At 41.3% G+C, this 21,286-nt stretch overlaps 1 protein-coding gene and 1 non-coding gene across 3 annotated transcripts in view; one reads left to right on the plus strand and one right to left on the minus strand.

Annotated features, from left to right (window-relative positions):
• The window catches only part of ntrk3a (neurotrophic tyrosine kinase, receptor, type 3a), a 256,336-nt gene that overhangs the window by 40,378 nt on the left and 194,672 nt on the right, over positions 1–21,286 (minus strand). For both annotated transcript variants that reach the window (XM_036953153.2, XM_036953129.2), the window contains exon 12: positions 4,472–4,660. In XM_036953153.2, the coding sequence (XP_036809048.1) occupies positions 4,472–4,660 (189 nt within the window). The remainder of the gene's footprint in view (positions 1–4,471; positions 4,661–21,286) is intronic.
• On the plus strand, positions 18,591–18,707 carry LOC149985188 (U5 spliceosomal RNA). Its single transcript, XR_016491166.1, has one exon. It is a non-coding gene; the product is annotated as a U5 spliceosomal RNA (small nuclear RNA).

The raw sequence follows: 21,286 nt of genomic DNA on the forward strand, positions 1-21,286 counted from the left end.
GCAGGTGATGGGAAGAAAACCCAGCTGACCACAAGGTGTGCTCCTTCTGACTGGGCACAGGCTCTGACCACAACGAAACTGATGATGAAAAGACATTTAATCAAACCATTTCCTTGATTAATTAAGGCAATGTCAATCTAACTGCACATTCTGAGCTTGATGGTGCTGTGAACAAATATGAATTATCACGAATCATAATAATTCGCTATTCTAACAGAGGGAGTATGTAGGTACGTGTACATTTCCATTGAAACATACAGTATTGAGCATCTTGTATTAAATAAGATCCAAGACCGACAAATAAATGATCAATGAAAGCCATGTACGTGTACGACACTGGATGTAGCCACCGGATTTACTGTTGCAGTCGGAGTAAATAAAAAAATATTAGCGGTGATAACCACACGAGGTGACTTCCGTGATGGATCTGATTCCTCATCTACTGCGGCATTAGACTGGCTGAGGGGCATGCTATGATTTATGTTTCTATAAAGACATGTGGAGAACCACCCCTGTGAAATGACTGAGTGCTATCTGTGTTCTCCATGCTCTCTGAGCTCGAGGCAGTCAAAGAAAATAACGACAACGCTTTCGGGGACATGGATTTCTACTAGAACTCAAGTCTTGCTGTAATTAAGTTTAAAAAGCCCTGGAGTGAGCTGGGCAAGGTTTGCTGTTGTCTCTGCTGAGAGAAAGTTAGCATCTTTATGGTTACATCGAGCTAAAGTAAGTCTGTTATCTTTCTATATCGAACAAATCTGTCAGAGTGACCATCGAGTTCTTGGTCACCTCCCCAACTAAGGCCCCCCAAAAATCTAAAAAACGGTTTGGGGTATTGTGTGTAGAAAAATATTATTTTTTTTATCATTTTTAGAATAAGGCTGTAACGTAACAAAATGTGGAAAAAGTCAAGGGGACTGAATACTTTCCGGAAGCACCGTACATTTAGAAGATATGATGGCTCTATAAATGTTTGAAGAACATTATACCCATTTGCACTAAAGAGGATGATATGTGACGATTGCTTTTCTAAAAATACCAAGGAATAGAGCTCATTAAGATATCAAGCTTTTAAGCTCAAAAAGTAATTTCACAGTGAATTTCACTGCGCTGTGGACGACGGTAGTCAACAGTGTGTATATGCTTATTGCTTTCTACTCCGCTGATCTCCAAGGAAAGAAACCCCCATTGTTCAGTGCCTTTTGAAGGATAGTCAAAGAGGAAAATGTAGATCTCGATTTTCCTCTATTGATTGGTTGAATAAATATCCTTGCCTACTTAAAGCCCATAAGGTCAGCTTTATCCAAGCAGTGTTTCTCTGAGTGTTTGTCTAGGGTTTTGGGTCTCTCATATTACACTGTAAAATACCATTTACATTAGATATTACATTCAGTACATATGGCATTTTTACTTCATTTTCATCCCCATCTGATTTGGATCCTGGTGTACTCTATAATGCATGTTCAAAGTTCAATATACTAAATCTTAATGATTTGTTTTGTTGTACAAAAAATACAGTATGCAAGCCATCACATGCAGAGACACACACGCACACATAGAGATGAACAGTCACACAGACACGCATGCATGCGCACACACATGCACACACAGAGACAGACAGACCCTGATGGATTATAACTCAGACACGTTGGCTTAAAAGATTCATGCAATGTATAATGTATAACTCCTGTAATTTATTTTTCAGTACTAAATGTGATTTCCTTCCTCTCATTGTGTCTCCCTTCTGAACCCTGTCAGTCTCCCAAGTCTGAAATAGAATTGGAGGTGTGTGTGTGTGCCCTTACTCCAATTTGTTTGTTTTTCAGCTTAAATTTCACATGAAACCATTTTACATTTAGAGTTCACACGTTAACACCACCTTTTCACGTGAGGAGAATAACATGTTGTTTTCACCTCTTGTGAATTTTCAGGTTCACATGTAAGAAAACTTCACATGTAGATTCAATAAAACGCCTCCCTCTTTCCTGCAATTTTCCCTATCTTTTTCTGTCACCCTGACCTTTGCTTTCGCTGCCTTTTTTCCCCCAATTGCAAGTTTTGGCACAGTGATTCCAGCAGCATAGCACCCACTGCTGATTTGCCTCTGAAGCTAAGCAGGGTCAGTCCTGGTCTGTGCCTGGATGGAAGACCAGGTGGAGCTGGAAATGGAGAAAGTCACTGGTATCTGAAAACCAGTGTTTTTTTCCAAGTCTGTGCGTGTGTGCGTGCGTGTGTGTGCAAGCATGCGTGTGCCTGCAGGGGCAGGTGTGTGAGCTGTAAACCACTAATTTAGTTAAACATAGCTCCGCTGTCTCTGATGAGAACCGTGACTGCGGGAGAGTGCCAGTTACTCATCTTTACCCAGAGCTTATGAATTCACATCACGTCCTGTAGCATGTCCCCTGTATAACATGACAAATCCTGCTGCTTTACACACCATTCATGATGTGCTTCTCTCTCCACAGCCACAAGGCACTACTTGAATTGGTATCAGATGGAACAGCGGATATTGGCTTGGTTTGCCTCTGTGTGCCTCCCATCATTTTTCACCGGTTTCTCTTTTTTCTAGCAAGGTTTCACGGAAATGTGAACAATTAGTGTCTCAAGGAGATCCGGACCTTAGCCACATTTAGTATTGACCCAATTACAAGTGTGATCATGCCAGGTCAGATATAAACTTAGCCTGCTGCTACAGAGTAATGTTACATTCTGGAGCCTAACGTCAAAGGCAGAGGTGGTAATAGTGCGATATATAAAATGCTGTACTATTACATGGCTAATGAGACCTGCTAAATGACTCGTGCATAACATAGCACTGGAAGCACCTGCAGACAAACGAAGCCCTCAGCTACAAATTCCCTTCAAAACCCAAGATATTTCCAAACAGTGAAAAGCACAGTTTGTATTTTTCAGATGGAGACATACAGTAATTCCAATCAGTCTTTATGGGGATACACTCAATAAATTACGTTAAAAAAGCTGGGGCAGAGATCAAAGCAGTAATCAATACTGCACAGCATTAGTTAATGTAATCAGCTCTTAATTCTTCTTCAAGGGATATCAAAATGGGGACGACGTTACTGGGGGTTCAACTTCAAACGAATCCAACAGCGGCAACATTTGAGAGCAAACAAATACATTATTTAGAGTTAAATGGAGATAAGAGCTGCTTGGATACACACGACATGGAGAACAATGAGTGGATACGGCAGCCGCTATAGTCTGCGTTCAGACACAGGTTTCTGGAACCCTCGAGAGGATGATTCATCAGACGCCATCTTTAGAGTCAGATACATTAAGCTGATTTGACAAATCTAACTCACTTCAGGAAGGGTTCCTACAAAAGAGAGCAGCTGGAAATGGATACACTGCCAATGCAGAGGTAGGAAATACAGGACACAAACACATCTGCGGAAAAGCAGTAAATCCAATTTTGAATCACGATTATGATGTGGCTCATATGAAGCGCAGCATAGCGCTACCTGCAGAGTTAAGACTGCTAACTGGGCAATACCTTGAAATCCCAAAGACTGAAACATTCCCAGATTAGGAAGGATCAAGACCAGATGGAAAATGAAGAAACTTTCACAGGACATCATGCATAAGGCCGTCTGACATCGTCACGGTCGTGATAATGGAAACACCAAGGGGCAGCGTGATTTGAGTTCCACATCCTTTTATTAACTGAACCTTCTCAACAACACAATCAACGAACGACAGTGAACACCCAGCACGCACATCATCACTCAACCAAACAATATCCCACAAATGCAGGTGGGAACAGGGACACCTTAAGTATGAGCCCCAATTAGAGACAACGAATATCAGCTGCCTCTAATTGGGAACCATACCAAGAGCACCAACATAGAAATGCACCTCCTAGAACACCTCCTAGTCAAGCCCTGACCTACAACACCATAGAGAACCAAGGGCTTTCTATGGTCAGGGCGTGACAGACATGTATAATTTATGTATGATTTTATCTACACTGAGTGTTCAAAACATTAAGAACACCTGCTCTTTCCATGACAAACTGACCAGGTGAATCCAGGTGAAAACTATGATCCCTTATTGATGTCACTTGTTAAATCCACTTCAATCAGAGTAGATGAAAGGTTAAAGAAGTGTTTTTAAGCCTTGAGACAATTGAGACATAGATTGTGTTTATGTGCCATTCAGAGGGTGAATGGGAAAGACAAAATATTTAAGTGCCTTTGAATGGAGTATGGTTGTAGGTGCCAGGCACACTGGTTCAAGTGTGTCAAGAACTGCAACGCTGCTGGGTTTTTCACGCTCAACAGTTTCCCGTGTGTATCAAAAAGTGCCCACTACTCAAACGACATCCAGCCAATTGGAGTCAACATGGGCAGCATCCCTGTGGAATGCTTGGGCTACACCTAGCCCATGTTGGTAGGGACAGACATAGGGATGATTAAAAACCTGAAAGTCAACAGAGCTGGTGTGTACTCACAGGTAGCAGGCTTGTTACAGTTGTGTCCGTGTCTGAAGTACTGCGGGTTCTCAATGACAGGGATACGGGTCATCCCGATGACCACAGCGTCTGGTCCCGCGTCAAGGGTACAGGGGGTGATGATGCCATGGTTGACATGGTGCAGGGGGCTGGCCGAGTCCTCCTCACCACTGATCACTGCTACTGGTCCTGAGGGGAGAATAGAGAATAGAGAATAGTGACATGTCCTAAAGCAAATTAAATGTCCTAAAACATTTGATCATCCTAAAGCCTATTTGAATTTTTTACTTAATTGAAAGGGGAGAGCGAGAGAAAGCGAGAGAGCGTGAAAGAGAGCGAGAGAGAAAGCAGAGAGAGAGGAAGAGAATAGGAAGCAGAGAGGAGAGGGACTCTGTCAGACAGACAGACGTCATACAAAGAAATGCCATTACCCAAACATCATGGCTGCAGTTTAATCAAAATAGAATGCTGGAGGATAAATAAATGAGTTGGGCCATTCATAATGTATTAATATGTCTGAAAGCAATAAGCAGGCAGACTCATTTGTCAGTATAAGAATTATCTCTGTACGCCTCAGCTCAGTTGCCCTCGGAATACTTTAAGGAATCTAAACAAGTATTAACTGGCTTAGACTAAGTATGAACCAAACAGTCTTTGATACAATGGCCCTGGGCCACTATTATCCGTAAAATTCTAATCCTCACCCAGCCCTCACATTTCTCAATGTCCCATTCACCTCATACTCACTCTAACTGCTCTGTGCTCCTCCTCTGACAGAGCCGTGAGAAAACGGGAACAGGCAATAAATAGTAGTGTACATTCCAAGTCATTGTTTGATGAACGGCAGATATTTTACAGTGTGTACTGTACATAGTGTTAGATTGAGGCACAAAACAAGCTCTACTAAATGGATCCAATTCATTAGCAGTTCAGTGTACAGTCACTGCAAGCTGACACGCACAACATCCTGGCTTGACAAGCGATCAGGGAAGACAGATAGGATTCATGGACCCCTCCGTATGAAAGGTCAAGCGTTCAGACATAGGAGGTAGGGTCAACAGGCAATAGACTGACATATCATAGACACACACTGCTTGTTTAAACCCCCTTTCACACTAAGGTCAAATCCATGTGGACACATAGGCTCCAACAAGCATACACTCTTAGAATAAAAGGTGTTATCTAGAAGCAAAAAGTGTTATTCGGCTGTCCCCTTAGCGGAACCCTTTGAAGAACCATTTTCGGTTCCATGTAGGCCCTTTTCCACAGAGGGTTCTACATGAAACCCAAAAGGGTTCTATGTGTAACCAAAACAGTTTCTCCAATGGGGACAGTGTAGCATTATGGCACAATGGCAATGCAATTGACACAGCATCAACAGCAGGGAGAAATCATGTGATTCCACCACACCTACTAGAGTAGAGCCAATCTCCCCACATGCAATCTACAAATGGTTAGTGTTGTGGGTCAAGGGGATGAGAGAAATAAGAACATTCTCAGCTCCTCAAAAGGTAAAAAAAAATTGATTTACTCTTAAAAAATGCATTATGCTGTGATAATGTCTTTGTGCGTCAGGGATATAATACAATATGGTGCCAGAAGTATACATCTCTCCAGAAATCCAATACGATACAGGAAGTAAACATCTCCTCTCCAGAAATCCAATACGATACAGGAAGTAAACATCTCCTCTCCAGAAATCCAATACGATACAGGAAGTAAACATCTCCTCTCCAGAAATCCAATAAGATACAGGAAGTATACATCTCTCCAGAAATCCAATACGATACAGGAAGTATACATCTCTCCAGAAATCCAATACGATACAGGAAGTATACATCTCCTCTCCAGAAATGCAATAGAAATACACCGAAATGAGTAGGAATATGATTTAAAGATTTCCATATTTCTGTGCAATCACCATTTTGCTCATCTCTCAGACAGTCATAAACGTCTGAGTAGAGAGTGAAAAGAACAAACTCTATTACGCAGCATATGCAAAGTTCTGCAGGAAAATGATAATAATGTCAGTAACAGTTTTGGTTATCAACATGCACTGCAAGTGTTTTCCATCTCCCTTCACAATGCAATATCCATCACAGTTTGCTTAAATTCAAGACAAGAACATTGGGACAATTTGATGAAGTCAATTTTCACAGTAACTTCCAACATAACTTGCAACTGATCTAATCAGCAACACACAATCGACAGACGGGGTACCATCTATCTCAGATAACTGAAAGTCTTCCACAACAGGCCCTTCTTGACAACACCCCGAGAGGATCCCCATTTAGAATCAGCGGCATTAATAGATGAACCTGCATAGTGCATTAATCAAACAATGCTCAGGGTTTATGACGTTGAGAGAAGAATGTTATGCTGTAACAGTGTAAATCAGCTCAGTGGTGGCCTGTGGAGTGGGGTGTATCTTTCTCTCTCTGAGTTGACAACTAAAGCAAAGCCCCTCTGTGCAGCTCAAACAAATGTGATTACTGTGGGAGCCTCCCATGGCGTCTGTGATGCCAAGTCTGTGGTAAGACAGAGGCAACTCAGCTGAACTGCCACCGGATTGGCTCCTTATTTCTTGTGTTCAAATAGTCACCCAGGAAAAGGAAGGAAGGAAACAGCGCAACAAAAAGACCATCTATTGGATGCCCAAGTTGAACCCTCTTATTTGCTTTTCGACTCATTAAACCGTCACACAATCAAACAAAGAATTGTTAGATTAATAAATACACAAACATGTTTCTAGTGTAAACACCCTAACTTATATGCACTATTTCTATAGAGATAATGATTCATTATAAATTGAAGCAAGGAAGCGTGGAATGTGATATTCATACACCTACCATACAGCACTCTTCACTAACACAACAATGTCACAGACATGACACTGGTGGCACTGCAGTGATGTACCTACAGTACGGTATGCAAGGTTGCTTGCTCTTGAGTGCCTTTGCTCATGTCTCTTGCTTACCTTCCAAGGCCTGTTGGGTGTATGCTGTCGGTTTTGATGTCTTTATAATTATCCACATGACTAACTAAGACCAGCAGGGCACTGACAGGATAACAAGCCCACATAACTCTGCCTAACAAAGGCTCTGTCAATCAGGGTGAACCAACAGTGGAGCAGAAATCAATGTTGGGCTATCAATGTGGTGGGCCTTTAGTGACTCTCTGTGAAACAGGAACATAATACTGTCTAAGATGCTGTGTGACAGACAGTATGCTGGGCCAATCAGGGGCCAACACATGAAGGGTTCAGGACGGCAGGAAGCATAATCACAGTAATCAGGAGGCTGATGTGTGGTTTCCATCAGACCATTATTGTCATCTAAAGCACTTTAATGATTAATGGGCAACATTCTGTTGCACCAACACTGAGGTAAAATGTCACCAATCAAAAACCTTTTAGAACATGAAAATTCCTGAAATTACCAGATAATCATTAGGATTATGAACATATTCTTATAGTGTACGGTAGCACATCACTTCCGGACAGTGGTAAGCTGTGATGAACCACAGTCTAAATATATATGCACATTTCAATACATTATCAAAAGATGATTAATTTTCAAGATCTGTAATGGAGAATTCATACCAAATGATCTTCAGGAAAGTATTCAAAAACATTATTATATATATAAACTCAGCAAAAAAAGAAATGTCCCTTTTTCAGGACCCTGTTTTTCAAAGATAAATAGTAAAAATCCAAATTACTTCACAGCTCTTCATTGTAAACGGTTTAAACACTGTTTCACATGCTTGTTCAATGAACCTTAAACAATTAATGAACATGCACCTGTGGAATGGTTGTTAAGACACTAACAGCTTACAGCTTACAAACGTAGGAAACTAAAGAGCTCTTTCTACTGACTCTGAAAAACACCAAAATAAATATGCCCAGTGTCCCTGCTCATCTGCCTGAACGTGCCTTAGGCATGCTCCAAGGAGGCATGAGGACCTCAGATGTGGCCAGGTCAATAAATTGCTATGTCTCTACTGAGAGACGCCTAAGACAGGGCTACAGGTAGACAGGATGGACAGCTGAAAGGGGGAGGCTTGCAAGCCGAAGAACACCATCCCAACCGTGAAGCACGGGGTGGTAGCATCATGTTGTGGGGGTGCTTTGCTGCAAGGACTGGTGCACTTCACAAAATAGATGGCATCATGAGGGAGGACAATTATGTGGATATATTGAAGCAACATCTCAAGACATCAGTCAGGATGTTAAAGCTTGGTCGCAAATGGGTCTTCCAAATGGAAAATGACCCCTAGCATACTTCCAAAGTTGTGGCAAAATGGCTTAAGGACAACAAAGTCAAGGTATTGGAGTGGCCATCACAAAGCCCTGACCTCAATCCTATAGAAAATGTGTGGGCAGAACTGAAAAAGCGTGTGTGAGCAAGGAGGCCTACAAACCTGACTCCGTTACACCAGCTCTGTCAGGAGGAATGGGCCAAAATTAACCCAACTTATTGTGGGAAGCTTGTGGAAGGCTACCCGAAACGTTTGACCCAAGTCAAATAATTTAAAGGCAATACTACCAAATACAAATTGAGTGTATGTACATTTGTCCACTATTATTCTGACATTACACATTCTTAAAATAAAGTGGTGATCCTACCTGACCTAAGAATTTTTACTATGATTAAATTACAAGAATTGTGATAAACTGAGTTTAAATGTATTTGGCTAAGGTGTATGTCAACGTCCTACTTCAACTGTATATATACACACATATACATACAGTACCAGTCAAACGTTTGGACACCTACTCATTCCAGGTTTTTCATTTTTTTAAACTATTTTCTACATTGTAGAATAATAATGAAGAAATCAAAACTATGAAATAACACATATTGAATCATGTATTAACCAAAACAAAGTGTATATTTGAGATTCTCAATGTAGCCATCCTTTGCCTTGATGACAGCTTTGCACACACTTGGCATTCTCTCAACCAGCTTCATGAGGTTGTCACCTGGAATGCATTTCAATGAACAGCCTTGTTAAAAGTTCATTTGTGGAATTTCTTTCCTTCTTAATGCGTTTGAGCCAATCAGTTGTGTTGTGACAAGGTATGGGAGGTATACAGAAGATAGCCCTATTTGGTAAAAGACCAAGTCCAAATTATGGCAAGAACAGCTCAATAAGCAAAGAGAAATGACTGTCTATCATTACTTCAAGACATGAAGGTCATTCAATCTGGAACATTTCAAGAACTTTGAACGCTTCTTCAAGTACAGTTGCAAAAACCATCAAGTGCTTTGATGAAACTGGCTCTCATGAGGACCGCCACAGTAAAGGAAGACCCAGAGTTACCTCTGCTGTAGAGGATAAGCTCATTAGAGCTCAGATTAAAGCCCAAATAAATACTTCAGAGTTCAAGTAACAGACATCTCAACATCAACTGTTCAGAGGAGACCGTGTGAATCAGGCCTTCATTATCAAATTGCTGCAAAGAAACCCCTCTAAAGGGACACCAATAATAAGAAGAGACTTGCTTGGGCCAAGGAACATAAGCAATGGACATTAGACCGGTGGAAATCTGTCCTTTGTTCTGAAGAGTCCAAATTGGAGATTTATTTTCCTTCCGCTGTGTCTTTGTGAGACGCAGAGTAAGTGAACGGATGATCTCCGCATCTGTGGTTCCCACCGTAAAGCATGGAGGAGGTGGTGTGATGGTGTGGGGATGCTTTGCTGGTGACACTGTCTGTAATTTATTTAGAATTCAAGGCACACTTAACCAGCATGGCTACCACAGCATTCTGCTGCAATACACCGTCCCATCTGGTTTGCTCTTAGTGGGACTATGATTTGTTTTTCAACTCATAGTCCCACTAAGAGAAAACCAGATGGGACGGTGTATTGCAGCCGAATGCTGTGGTAGCCATGCTGGTTAAGTGTGCCTTGAATTCTCCAGGCTGTGTAAGGGCTATTTGACCAAGAAGGAGAGTGATGGAGTGATGCATCAGATGACCTGGCCTCCACAATCACCCACCCTCAACCCAATTGAGATGGTTTGGGATGAGTTTGGAGCGCATAATCAAGGAAAGCAGCCAACAAGTGCTCAGCATATATGGGAACTCCTTCAAGACTGTTGGAAAAGCATTGCAGGTGAAGCTGGTTGAAAGAATGCCAAGAGTGCGCAAAGCTGTCTTTTTTTCCCCACCTTAATTTAACCAGGTAGGCCAGTTGAGAACAAGTGCTCATGTACAACTGTGACCTGGCAGTTGATGTCATCAAGGCAAAGGGTGGATACTTTGAAGATTCTAAAATCTAAATTATATTTTGATTTGTTAAACAAATTGGTTGGTTATTTCATAGTTTTGATGTCTTCACTATTATTCTAAAATGTAGAAAACAGTACAAATAAAAACCCTTGAATGAGTATGTCCAAACTTTTGACTGGTGCTGTATTTACACACACACACACATTTTGCCTTTAGGACCAGAGGCTATATAATGAATGTTTTGCTGGCTGCCAGAAAGGCCACTTTTGCTAATTAGGTCATTTAATATGCTTTTTCCTTTCCTAGGTCATACCATAACTCCAGCGAGAAGTACCAAAAGAGTCAATGTGCAATGCTAAGGAGTCTTACCAAGGTCAAACTTTAATTCTATATTCATTTCCTTTCATCTCCAAGGGCTATATTGAATGTTGTATGACATTGATTCTCAACATCTGGTATGGATCAAATCTCTCAAATCTTTTAAATCTTTTTTTGATATGGCCAAAACCGCAGATAGCTAGGTGTAGTAAAATGCAGCGATGACACCTTCCTCTGCAAACATCAGGTCCTTTTCCACATTATAACTTCAAAGTAGTTATTCATTACCCCATAACATGGTGGCATGTTCTATCACTTTTGTCAATTCTGAAAACCTAATTAACCCTCATACTATTAGTCATGTTTAGTGTTGCTATATCAATATAGACATTTGCGGTAATTTTGACAGCACTCAAAAATACTTAATTCCGCCTGTAGTAATTTGATAAATAGGAAGGAACTTTATTTGAATCTAAGCTTCTCTGGAGACATAAGTTATCCATATTACCAGAGGGTGGAGGGGGACATGTATCAGGGATTTTGACCATATAGACCATATATTTTGAGACATAGCTACCCATGTACTTGCCTAAGAATGCACTTTTCTATGTACAATACCAAAATTCACTTATTTTTGTGCATATAAAAATTGGCCAGTGGTATGCAAAGTTTGCCAATGGTATGCATACTTGATAGAACTGCAGTACAGAACTCAGATACACTCTGAATCTTCACAGAGAGCTGTATTGGTGTGAATTCTTTGAAAAGTAGTTATTCTAGGGCAAATCTAAAAAGTCCATTTGATTTAAGGATTTCTCTGAAGACATCATGTTACGTTATATATATCCTCAGGCTCAGAGGGTGGAGGGGAACCTGTCCCAGTGATTTCTTACCAGATAGACCAATCACCTGGAGAGATGGAGCACCTTATGTATTCATTCGCCTATTGTTATAACTGATTATAATTAGGTACAGTGTCTTCAGAAAGTATTCAGACCCCTTGACTTTTTCCACATTTTGTTGTGTTACAGCCTGAATTTAAAATGTGTTAAATTGAGATTTTATGTCACTGGACGACACGCAATACCTCATACTGTCAAAGTGGAATTATGTTTTTAGACATTTTTACAAATAAATTTTAAAAAACGAAAAGCAGAAAAATCTTAAGTATTCAAGTCAATAACTATTCAACCCTTTTGTTATGACAAGTCTAAATAAGTTCAGGAGTAAAAATGTGCTTAACAAAACACAATAAGTTGCATAGACTCTGTGTGCAATAAGTGTTTAACATGATTTTTGAAGACTACCTCATCTCTGTGCCCCACATAAAATGATCTCTACGCCCCACACATAAAATGATCTCTACGGTCCCTCCGTCGAGCAGGGAATCTCAAACACTGATTCAACCACAAAGACCAGGGAGGTTTTCCAATGCCTGGTAGATGGGTAAAAAAAAACTGCCATTGAATATCCCTTTGAGCATGGCACTTTGGACGGTGTATCAATACACCCGGTTGCTACAGTGCCTTGCGAAAGTATTCGCCCCCCTTGAACTTTGCGACCTTTTGCCACATTTCATGCTTCAAACATAAAGATATAAAACTGTATTTTTTGTGAAGAATCAACAACAAGTGGGACACAATCATGAAGTGGAACGACATTTATTGGATATTTCAAACTTTTTTAACAAAAAAAACTGAAAAATTGGGCGTGCAAAATTATTCAGCCCCCTTAAGTTAATACTTTGTAGCGCCACCTTTTGCTGCGATTACAGCTGTAAGTCGCTTGGGGTATGTCTCTATCAGTTTTGCACATCGAGAGACTGAATTTTTTCCCCATTCCTCCTTGCAAAACAGCTCGAACTCAGTGAGGTTGGGTGGAGAGCATTTGTGAACAGCATTTTTCAGTTCTTTCCACAGATTCTCGATTGGATTCAGGTCTGGACTTTGACTTGGCCATTCTAACACCTGGATATGTTTATTTTTGAACCATTCCATTGTAGATTTTGCTTTATGTTTTGGATCATTGTCTTGTTGGAAGACAAATCTCCGTCCCAGTCTCAGGTCGTTCGCAGACTCCATCAGGGTTTCTTCCAGAATGGTCCTGTATTTGGCTCCATCCATCTTCCCATCAATTTTAACCATCTTCCCTGTCCCTGCTGAAGAAAAGCAGGCCCAAACCATGATGCTGCCACCACCATGTTTGACAGTGGGGATGGTGTGTTCAGTGTGATGAGCTGTGTTGCTTTTACGCCAAACATAACGTTTTGCATTGTTGCCAAAAAGTTCAATTTTGGTTTCATCTGACCAGAGCACCTTCTTCCACATGTTTGGTGTGTCTCCCAGGTGGCTTGTGGCAAACTTTAAACAACACTTTTTATGGATATCTTTAAGAAATGGCTTTCTTCTTGCCACTCTTCCATAAAGGCCAGATTTGTGCAATATACGACTGATTGTTGTCCTATGGACAGAGTCTCCCACCTCAGCTGTAGATCTCTGCAGTTCATCCAGAGTGATCATGGGCCTCTTGGCTGCATCTCTGATCAGTCTTCTCCTTGTATGAGCTGAAAGTTTAGAGGGACGGCCAGGTCTTGGTAGATTTGCAGTGGTCTGATACTCATTCCATTTCAATATTATCGCTTGCACAGTGCTCCTTGGGATGTTTAAAGCTTGGTAAATCTTTTTGTATCCAAATCCGGCTTTAAACTTCTTCACAGAAGTATCTTGACCCTGTCTGGTGTGTTCCTTGTTCTTCATGATGCTCTCTGCGCTTTTAACGGACCTCTGAGACTATCACAGTGCAGGTGCATTTATACGGAGACTTGATTACACACAGGTGGATTGTATTTATCATCATTAGTCATTTAGGTCAACATTGGATCATTCAGAGATCCTCACTGAACTTCTGGAGAGAGTTTGCTGCACTGAAAGTAAAGGGGCTGAATAATTTTGCACGCCCAATTTTTCAGTTTTTGATTTGTTAAAAAAGTTTGAAATATCCAATAAATGTCGTTCCACTTCATGATTGTGTCCCACTTGTTGTTGATTCTTCACAAAAAAATACAGTTTTATATCTTTATGTTTGAAGCCTGAAATGTGGCAAAAGGTCGCAAAGTTCAAGGGGGCCGAATACTTTCGCAAGGCACTGTACAAAGTTACAGGTGTCCTCCCTAACTCAGTTGCCGGAGAGGAAGGACACCGCTCAGGGATTTCACCATGAGGCCAATGGAGACTTTAAAACAGTTACAGAGTCTAAAGGCTTTGAGAGGAGAAAACTGAAGCTTGATCAACAACATTGTAGTTACTCCACAATACTAACCTAAATGACAGAGTGAAGGAAGCTTGTACAGAAAACAAATATTTCAAAACATGAATCATGTTTGCAATAAGGCACTGAAGTAAAACTGCTAAAAATTATGTGGCAAAGAAATGCATTTCATGTCCTGAATACAAAGTGTTGTATTTGGGGCAAATCCAACAACACATCACTGAGTACCATTCTTCATATTTTCAAGCATGGTGGTGGCTCCATGTTTTGGGTACACTTGGCAAGGACTATGGAGTAAAAAATAAACAGAATAAGCACAGGCTAATAATAAGCACAGCTAAGCACAGGCAAAACCTGGTTCAGTCTGCTTTCCAACAGACACTGGGAGACAAACTCACCTTTCAGCAGGTCGATAGCCTAAAACACAAGGTCAAATAAACACTGAAGTTGATTACCAAGACAACATTGAATGTTCCTGAGTGGCCTAGTTACAGTTTTGACTTAAATTGGCTTGAAAATCGTTCTTTTATCGTTCTGCCCCTGAACAGGCAGTTAACCCACTGTTCCTAGGCCGTCATTGAAAATAAGAATTTGTTCTTAACTGACTTGCCTAGTTAAATAAAGGTAAAATAAAAAATAAAAAAATGGCTGTCTAGCAACGATCAACTTGACAGAGCTTGAAGAAATGTAAAAGAATAATGTGCAAATATTGTACAATCCGGGTGTACACAGCTCTTAGAGACTTACCCAGAAAAACTCACAGCTGTAATCGCTGCCAAAGTTAATTCACAAGGAAAGTTCTAGGTGACCACAAACTTTTGAATGGTAGTGTAAGTATTCACACTGTCAATGTATTCACATGTGTTGACTCAGGGGTGTGAATACTTACACTACCGTTCAAAAGTTTGTGGTCCTACAACTTGCCTTGATTGCAATGAAAACATACATACAATTAGTTGCAAAATGAATAGGAAATATAGTCAAGACGTTGACTATAGCTAAGCGTCAGTACAGAGACAAAGTAGAATCTCAATTCAACGGCTCAGACACAAGAGGCATGTGGCAGGGTCTACAGTCAATCACGGACTACAGGAAGAAATCCAGCCCAGTCACGGACCAGGATGTCCTGCTCCCAGGCAGACTAAATAACTTTTTTGCCCGCTTTGAGGACAATACAGTGCCACTGACACGGCCTGCAACGAAAACATGCGGTCTCTCCTTCACTGCAGCCGAGGTGAGTAAGCCATTTAAACCTGTTAACCCTCGCAAGGCTGCAGGCCCAGACGGCATCCCCAGCCGCGCCCTCAGAGCATGCGCAGACCAGCTGGCCGGTGTGTTTACGGACATATTCAATCAATCCCTATACCAGTCTGCTGTTCCCACATGCTTCAAGAGGGCCACCATTGTTCCTGTTCCCAAGAAAGCTAAGGTAACTGAGCTAAACGACTACCGCCCCGTAGCACTCACTTCCGTCATCATGAAGTGCTTTGAGAGACTAGTCAAGGACCATATCACCTCCACCCTACCTGACACCATAGACCCACTCCAATTTGCTTACCGCCCAAATAGGTCCACAGACGATGCAATCTCAACCACACTGCACACTGCCCTAACCCATCTGGACAAGAGGAATACCTATGTGAGAATGCTGTTCATTGACCAAGCTCGTCATCAAGCTCGAGACCTTGGGTCTCGACCCCGCCCTGTGCAACTGGGTACTGGACTTCCTGACGGGCCGCCCCCAGGTGGTGAGGGTAGGCAACAACATCTCCTCCTCGCTGATCCTCAACACTGGGGCCCCACAAGGGTGCGTTCTGAGCCCTCTCCTGTACTCCCTGTTCACCCACGACTGCGTGGCCACGCACGCCTCCAACTCAATCATCAAGTTTGCGGACGACACAACAGTGGTAGGCTTGATTACCAACAACGACGAGACGGCCTACAGGGAGGAGTTGAGGGCCCTCGGAGTGTGGTGTCAGGAAAATAACCTCACACTCAACGTCAACAAAACTAAGGAGATGATTGTGGACTTCAGGAAACAGCAGAGGGAACACCCCCCTATCCACATCGATGGAACAGTAGTGGAGAGGGTAGCAAGTTTTAAGTTCCTCGGCATACACATCACAGACAAACTGAATTGGTCCACTCACACAGACAGCATTGTGAAGAAGGCGCAGCAGCGCCTCTTCAACCTCAGGAGGCTGAAGAAATTCGGCTTGTCACCAAAAGCACTCACAAACTTCTACAGATGCACAATCGAGAGCATCCTGGCGGGCTGTATCACCGCCTGGTACGGCAACTGCTCCGCCCTCAACCGTAAGGCTCTCCAGAGGGTAGTGAGGTCTGCACAACGCATCACCGGGGGCAAACTACCTGCCCTCCAGGACACCTACACCACCCGATGTCACAGGAAGGCCATAAAGATCATCAAGGACATCAACCACCCGAGCCACTGCCTGTTCACCCCGCTATCATCCAGAAGGCGAGGTCAGTACAGGTGCATCAAAGCTGGGACCGAGAGACTGAAAAACAGCTTCTATCTCAAGGCCATCAGACTGTTAAACAGCCACCACTAACACTGAGTGGCTGCTGCCAACACATTGACACTGACTCAACTCTAGCCACTTTAATAATGGGAATTGATGGGAAATTATGTAAATATATCACAAGCCACTTTAAACAATGCTACCTTATATAATGTTACTTACCCTACATTATTCATCTCATATGCATATGTATATACTGTACTCTATATCATCGACTGTATCCTTATGTAATACATGTATCACTAGCCACTTTAACTATGCCACTTTGTTTACATACTCATCTCATATGTATATACTGTACTCGATACCATCTACTGTATCTTGCCTATGCTGCTCTGTACCATCACTCATTCATATATCCTTATGTACATATTCTTTATCCCCTTACACTGTGTACAAGACAGTAGTTTTGGAATTGTTAGTTAGATTACTTGTTATTACTGCATTGTCGGAACTAGAAGCACAAGCATTTCGCTACACTCGCATTAACATCTGCTAACCATGTGTATGTGACAAATAACATTTGATTTGATTTGATTTGATTTGACAAGGTTATAAATAAATATTTTTTTAATTGAAATAATTAATTGTGTCCTTCAAACTTTTCTTTTGTCAAAGAATCCTCCATTTGCAGCAATTACAGCCTTGCAGGCCTTTGGAATTCTAGTTGTCAGTTTGTTGAGGTAATCTGAAGAGATTTCACCCCATGCTTCCTGAAGCACCTCCCACTAGTTGAATTGGCTTGATGGGCACTTTTAACGGTCAAGCTGCTCCCACAACAGCTCAATAGGGTTGAGATCCGGTGACTGTGCTGGCCACTCCATTATAGACAGAATACCAACTGACTGCTTCTTCCCTAAATAGTTCTTGCATAGTTTGGAGCTGTGCTTTGGGTCATTGTCCTGTTGTAGGAGGAAATTGGCTCCAATTAAGTGCTGCCTGCAGGGTATGGCATGATGTTGCAAAATTGAGTGATATGGCCTTCTTTCTTCAAGATCCCTTTTACCCTGTACAAATCTCCCACTTTACCACCACCAAAGCACCCCAGACCATCACATTGCCTCCATCATGCTTGACAGATGGCGTCCTCCAGCATCTTTTCATTTTTTCTGTCTCACGAATGTTCTTCTTTGTGATCCGAACACCTCCAACTTAGATTTGTCTGTCCATAACACTTTCTTCCAATCTTCCTCTGTCCAGTGTCTGTGTTCTTTTTCCCATCTTAATCTTCTCTTTTTATTGGCCAGTCTGAGATATGGCTTTTTCTTTACAACTCTGCCTAGAAAGCCATCATCCCGGAGTCGCCTCTTCACTGTTGACGTTGAGTTTTTGTGGGTACTATTTAATGAAGCTGCCAGTTGAGTACTTGTGAGGCATCTGTTTCTCAAACTAGACACTCTAATGTACTTGTCCTCTTGCTCAGTTGTGCACCGGGGCCTCCCACTCCTCTTTCAATTATTCTGGTTAGGGCCAGTTTGTGCTGTTCTGTGAAGGGAGTAGTAAAAAAAGAATTGGGGCCAGGATTGTGTGTGTCTCTCTCTCTCTCTCTCTCTCTCTCTCTCTCTCTCTCTCTCTCTCTCTCTCTCTGTCTCTCTGTCTCTCTGTCTCTCTGTCTCTCTGTGCCTCTGTGACCTTCTTTTTATCCACAGACAGCCCTCGAAAACTTGGAAGAGTGGGTTCCGGGAGCACCCGCGGGAACCCTGCCTAGAGTGCACAGAGTGTGTCTCGGGCCCCGACCTCTTGACTTCCATATGACTCTGGTTTCTCTTCATTACGCACAAGCCTTTCGCCTTTTACTAAAGACTTCCGTGGAGAGGAACACTTACGAGTTCAACGTATTTTTGGAGCGGCTTTGCTTCTTGCAGAGCCCGGTATCTTGTTTCAAGGGAAATTGACAGAGATGGGCCAGGATAGTGACTTAAAGACGCATTAGCGACTTTTTCCAAAAAACACCTGCCTGTTTGTTGCCAGGGAAACGGTGGGTGGGTGGGTGGGTTGGTTGAGTGGGGGTTGGAGGGAGAGAGGAGCTGGCTTTTGCCAACCCACCCGCTAGTAGTACAACACACACAGTGTTGTATGAGATCTTCAGTTTCTTAGCAATTTCTCACATGGAATAGCCTTCATTTCTCAGAACAAGAATAGACCGATGTTTCTGTCCATTTTGAGCCTGTAATTGAACCCACAAATACTGATGCTCCAGATACTCAACTAGTCTAAAGAAGGCCAGTTTTATTGTTTCTTGAATCAGAACTACAGTTTTCAGCTGTGCTAACATAAATGCAAAAGGGTTTTTCTAATGATCAATTACCCTTTTAAAATGATAACTTGGATTAACTAACACAATGTGCCATTGGAACACAGGAGTGATGGTTGTTGCTTCTAAATGGGCCTCTGTAAGTCTATGTAGATTTCCATTAAAAAAACAGCAATTTCCAGCTACATTTGTCATTTACAACATGAATAACAATGTCTACACTGTATTTCTGATTGATTTGATGTTATTTTATTGGACCCCATGTTAAGTGACCCCAAACTTTTGAACGATAGTGTAAGTAAATTAGATATTTCTGTATTTTGAAATACATTTGCAAAAATGTATTAAAACCTGTTTTCACTTTGTCATTATGGGATATTCAGTGATGGTTGAGAAATAAAAAAAATGTCTAATCCATTTTGAATTCAGGCTGTAGCACAACAAAATGTGGAATAAATCAAGGGGTATGAGTACTTTCTAAAGGTACTGTATGATCATGTGCAAAACCAGAATTACCTTGCATATATGCTGAGTTGCAGTCCAAACAGCTTCTAAAAGTCTGTCAGTGGTATGAATACTTGGTAGAACTGTAATACAGAAATCAACTACCCTCTTAATGTACTGCTGTATTGGTCTGTATTCTACAGTGTTATATAACTACCACTGTATTCTACAGTGTTATATAAATACCAGAATTCCTATAATATACTCCAATATTTTTCACATTTTTAAAGATTTTTTAAATTTTATTACAATACAAAACATCCACATACAACTGACAACAAACACGCACACAAACATGCACAACATCACCCTGCCCAGAACCACCTGCTCATTCCCCATCTCTAGTGCCGTATCACACTCCGCCACATGGCCTCAAACTGCACCATTTTGTTTCTCTCTGTCGCCCACACACTTTCAACATTTAGATAATAAAGCATTTGACATTTTCAATTGTGTTAACCACAGAGAATTAGTTAATTTCCAGTTGAAGTACTGTATATACATTTTTTAAGATGATTGACTAGAAAAGTATCATCCAACACATTGTGTATCTCACTGTACCCTCATATGCCATGTCTTGAAATACGCAGACAGACAGACTAAAAGCAAATATACGATGTAAAACTTCTGACAGAAACTCCGCACATAACTTTTGGGCCTCATAACATTCCCAAAAGGCATGGATTATTACATTTTAGTACTAATGTGGATTGCACTTTGAAAAAATATATATATTTTCATTTGATATAATATGCAAATTAGTGTAATTTTGCTAAAATAACAGTCTGTTTTGGTTATATTTCATTTCAGATAACATCATTTGAATATCTAATGATGTTTTGATAATAACTAAGTTGCTTTTTCCAATAGTTTTTGGGGTCAAAATTATCCCAATTGGTAATCCTTGCATGTAAAATATGTTAGTAGAATGAGGGTTAATGTATATGGAGAATTGAAAGTGTGATGGGCTCCCGAGTGGTGCAGTGGTCTATAAGGCACTGCATTTCAGTGCTAGAGGTGTCACTACAGACCCTGGTTCAATTCCAGACTGTATTGATTGGGAGTCCCATAGGGTGGCGCACAATTGACCCAGCTTCGTCCGGGTTAGAGTTTAGCCAGGGTAGGCCGTCATTGTAAATAAGAATTTGTTCTGACTTACCGAGTTAAATAAACAAAAATAAAAGAAGAACATACATTAGTCAGTCCCTTTATTTTGCTCTCTGTTAGAGGCCCACATCAATAAAAGTGCTTGAATCAATTTCTCTAAGTGGTTGAACGGGGAATGCATTGTGACTCATCATGATGAATTCATACTAAGGCAATTACATTCCCCCACCTCTCTTTCACTCTGTCACCCCACTCTCCTGTCTCCTCAGATGCTGTGGATGTAGATTGTACAGAATAGGAGGCGCTATTTCTTTCCTGTAGGCCTATAACAAGACTGAACAGGATTCAGTGCAAATCTATGTGCACTAATAACTGCAATGTTGTATATGATTGGATGTTACTGAATGCCTAATGGTGGTAGGATATGACATACTGTAAGTGAAAATAAAAGGGCAATGAGGTCAGTGCAGATTATTTTATAGAAATGGTTGCATCAACTAAAATCCATTTGCTTATACGTCACTGTGAATAGCATCTTCTGGATGATCTAAATAACACAATATTATGCCTTTTCAATTGAAAG

Source organism: Oncorhynchus mykiss, chromosome 2, assembly GCF_057628025.1.
Source record: "Oncorhynchus mykiss isolate SJ-2025 chromosome 2, ASM5762802v1, whole genome shotgun sequence".
NCBI lineage: Eukaryota > Metazoa > Chordata > Actinopteri > Salmoniformes > Salmonidae > Oncorhynchus > Oncorhynchus mykiss.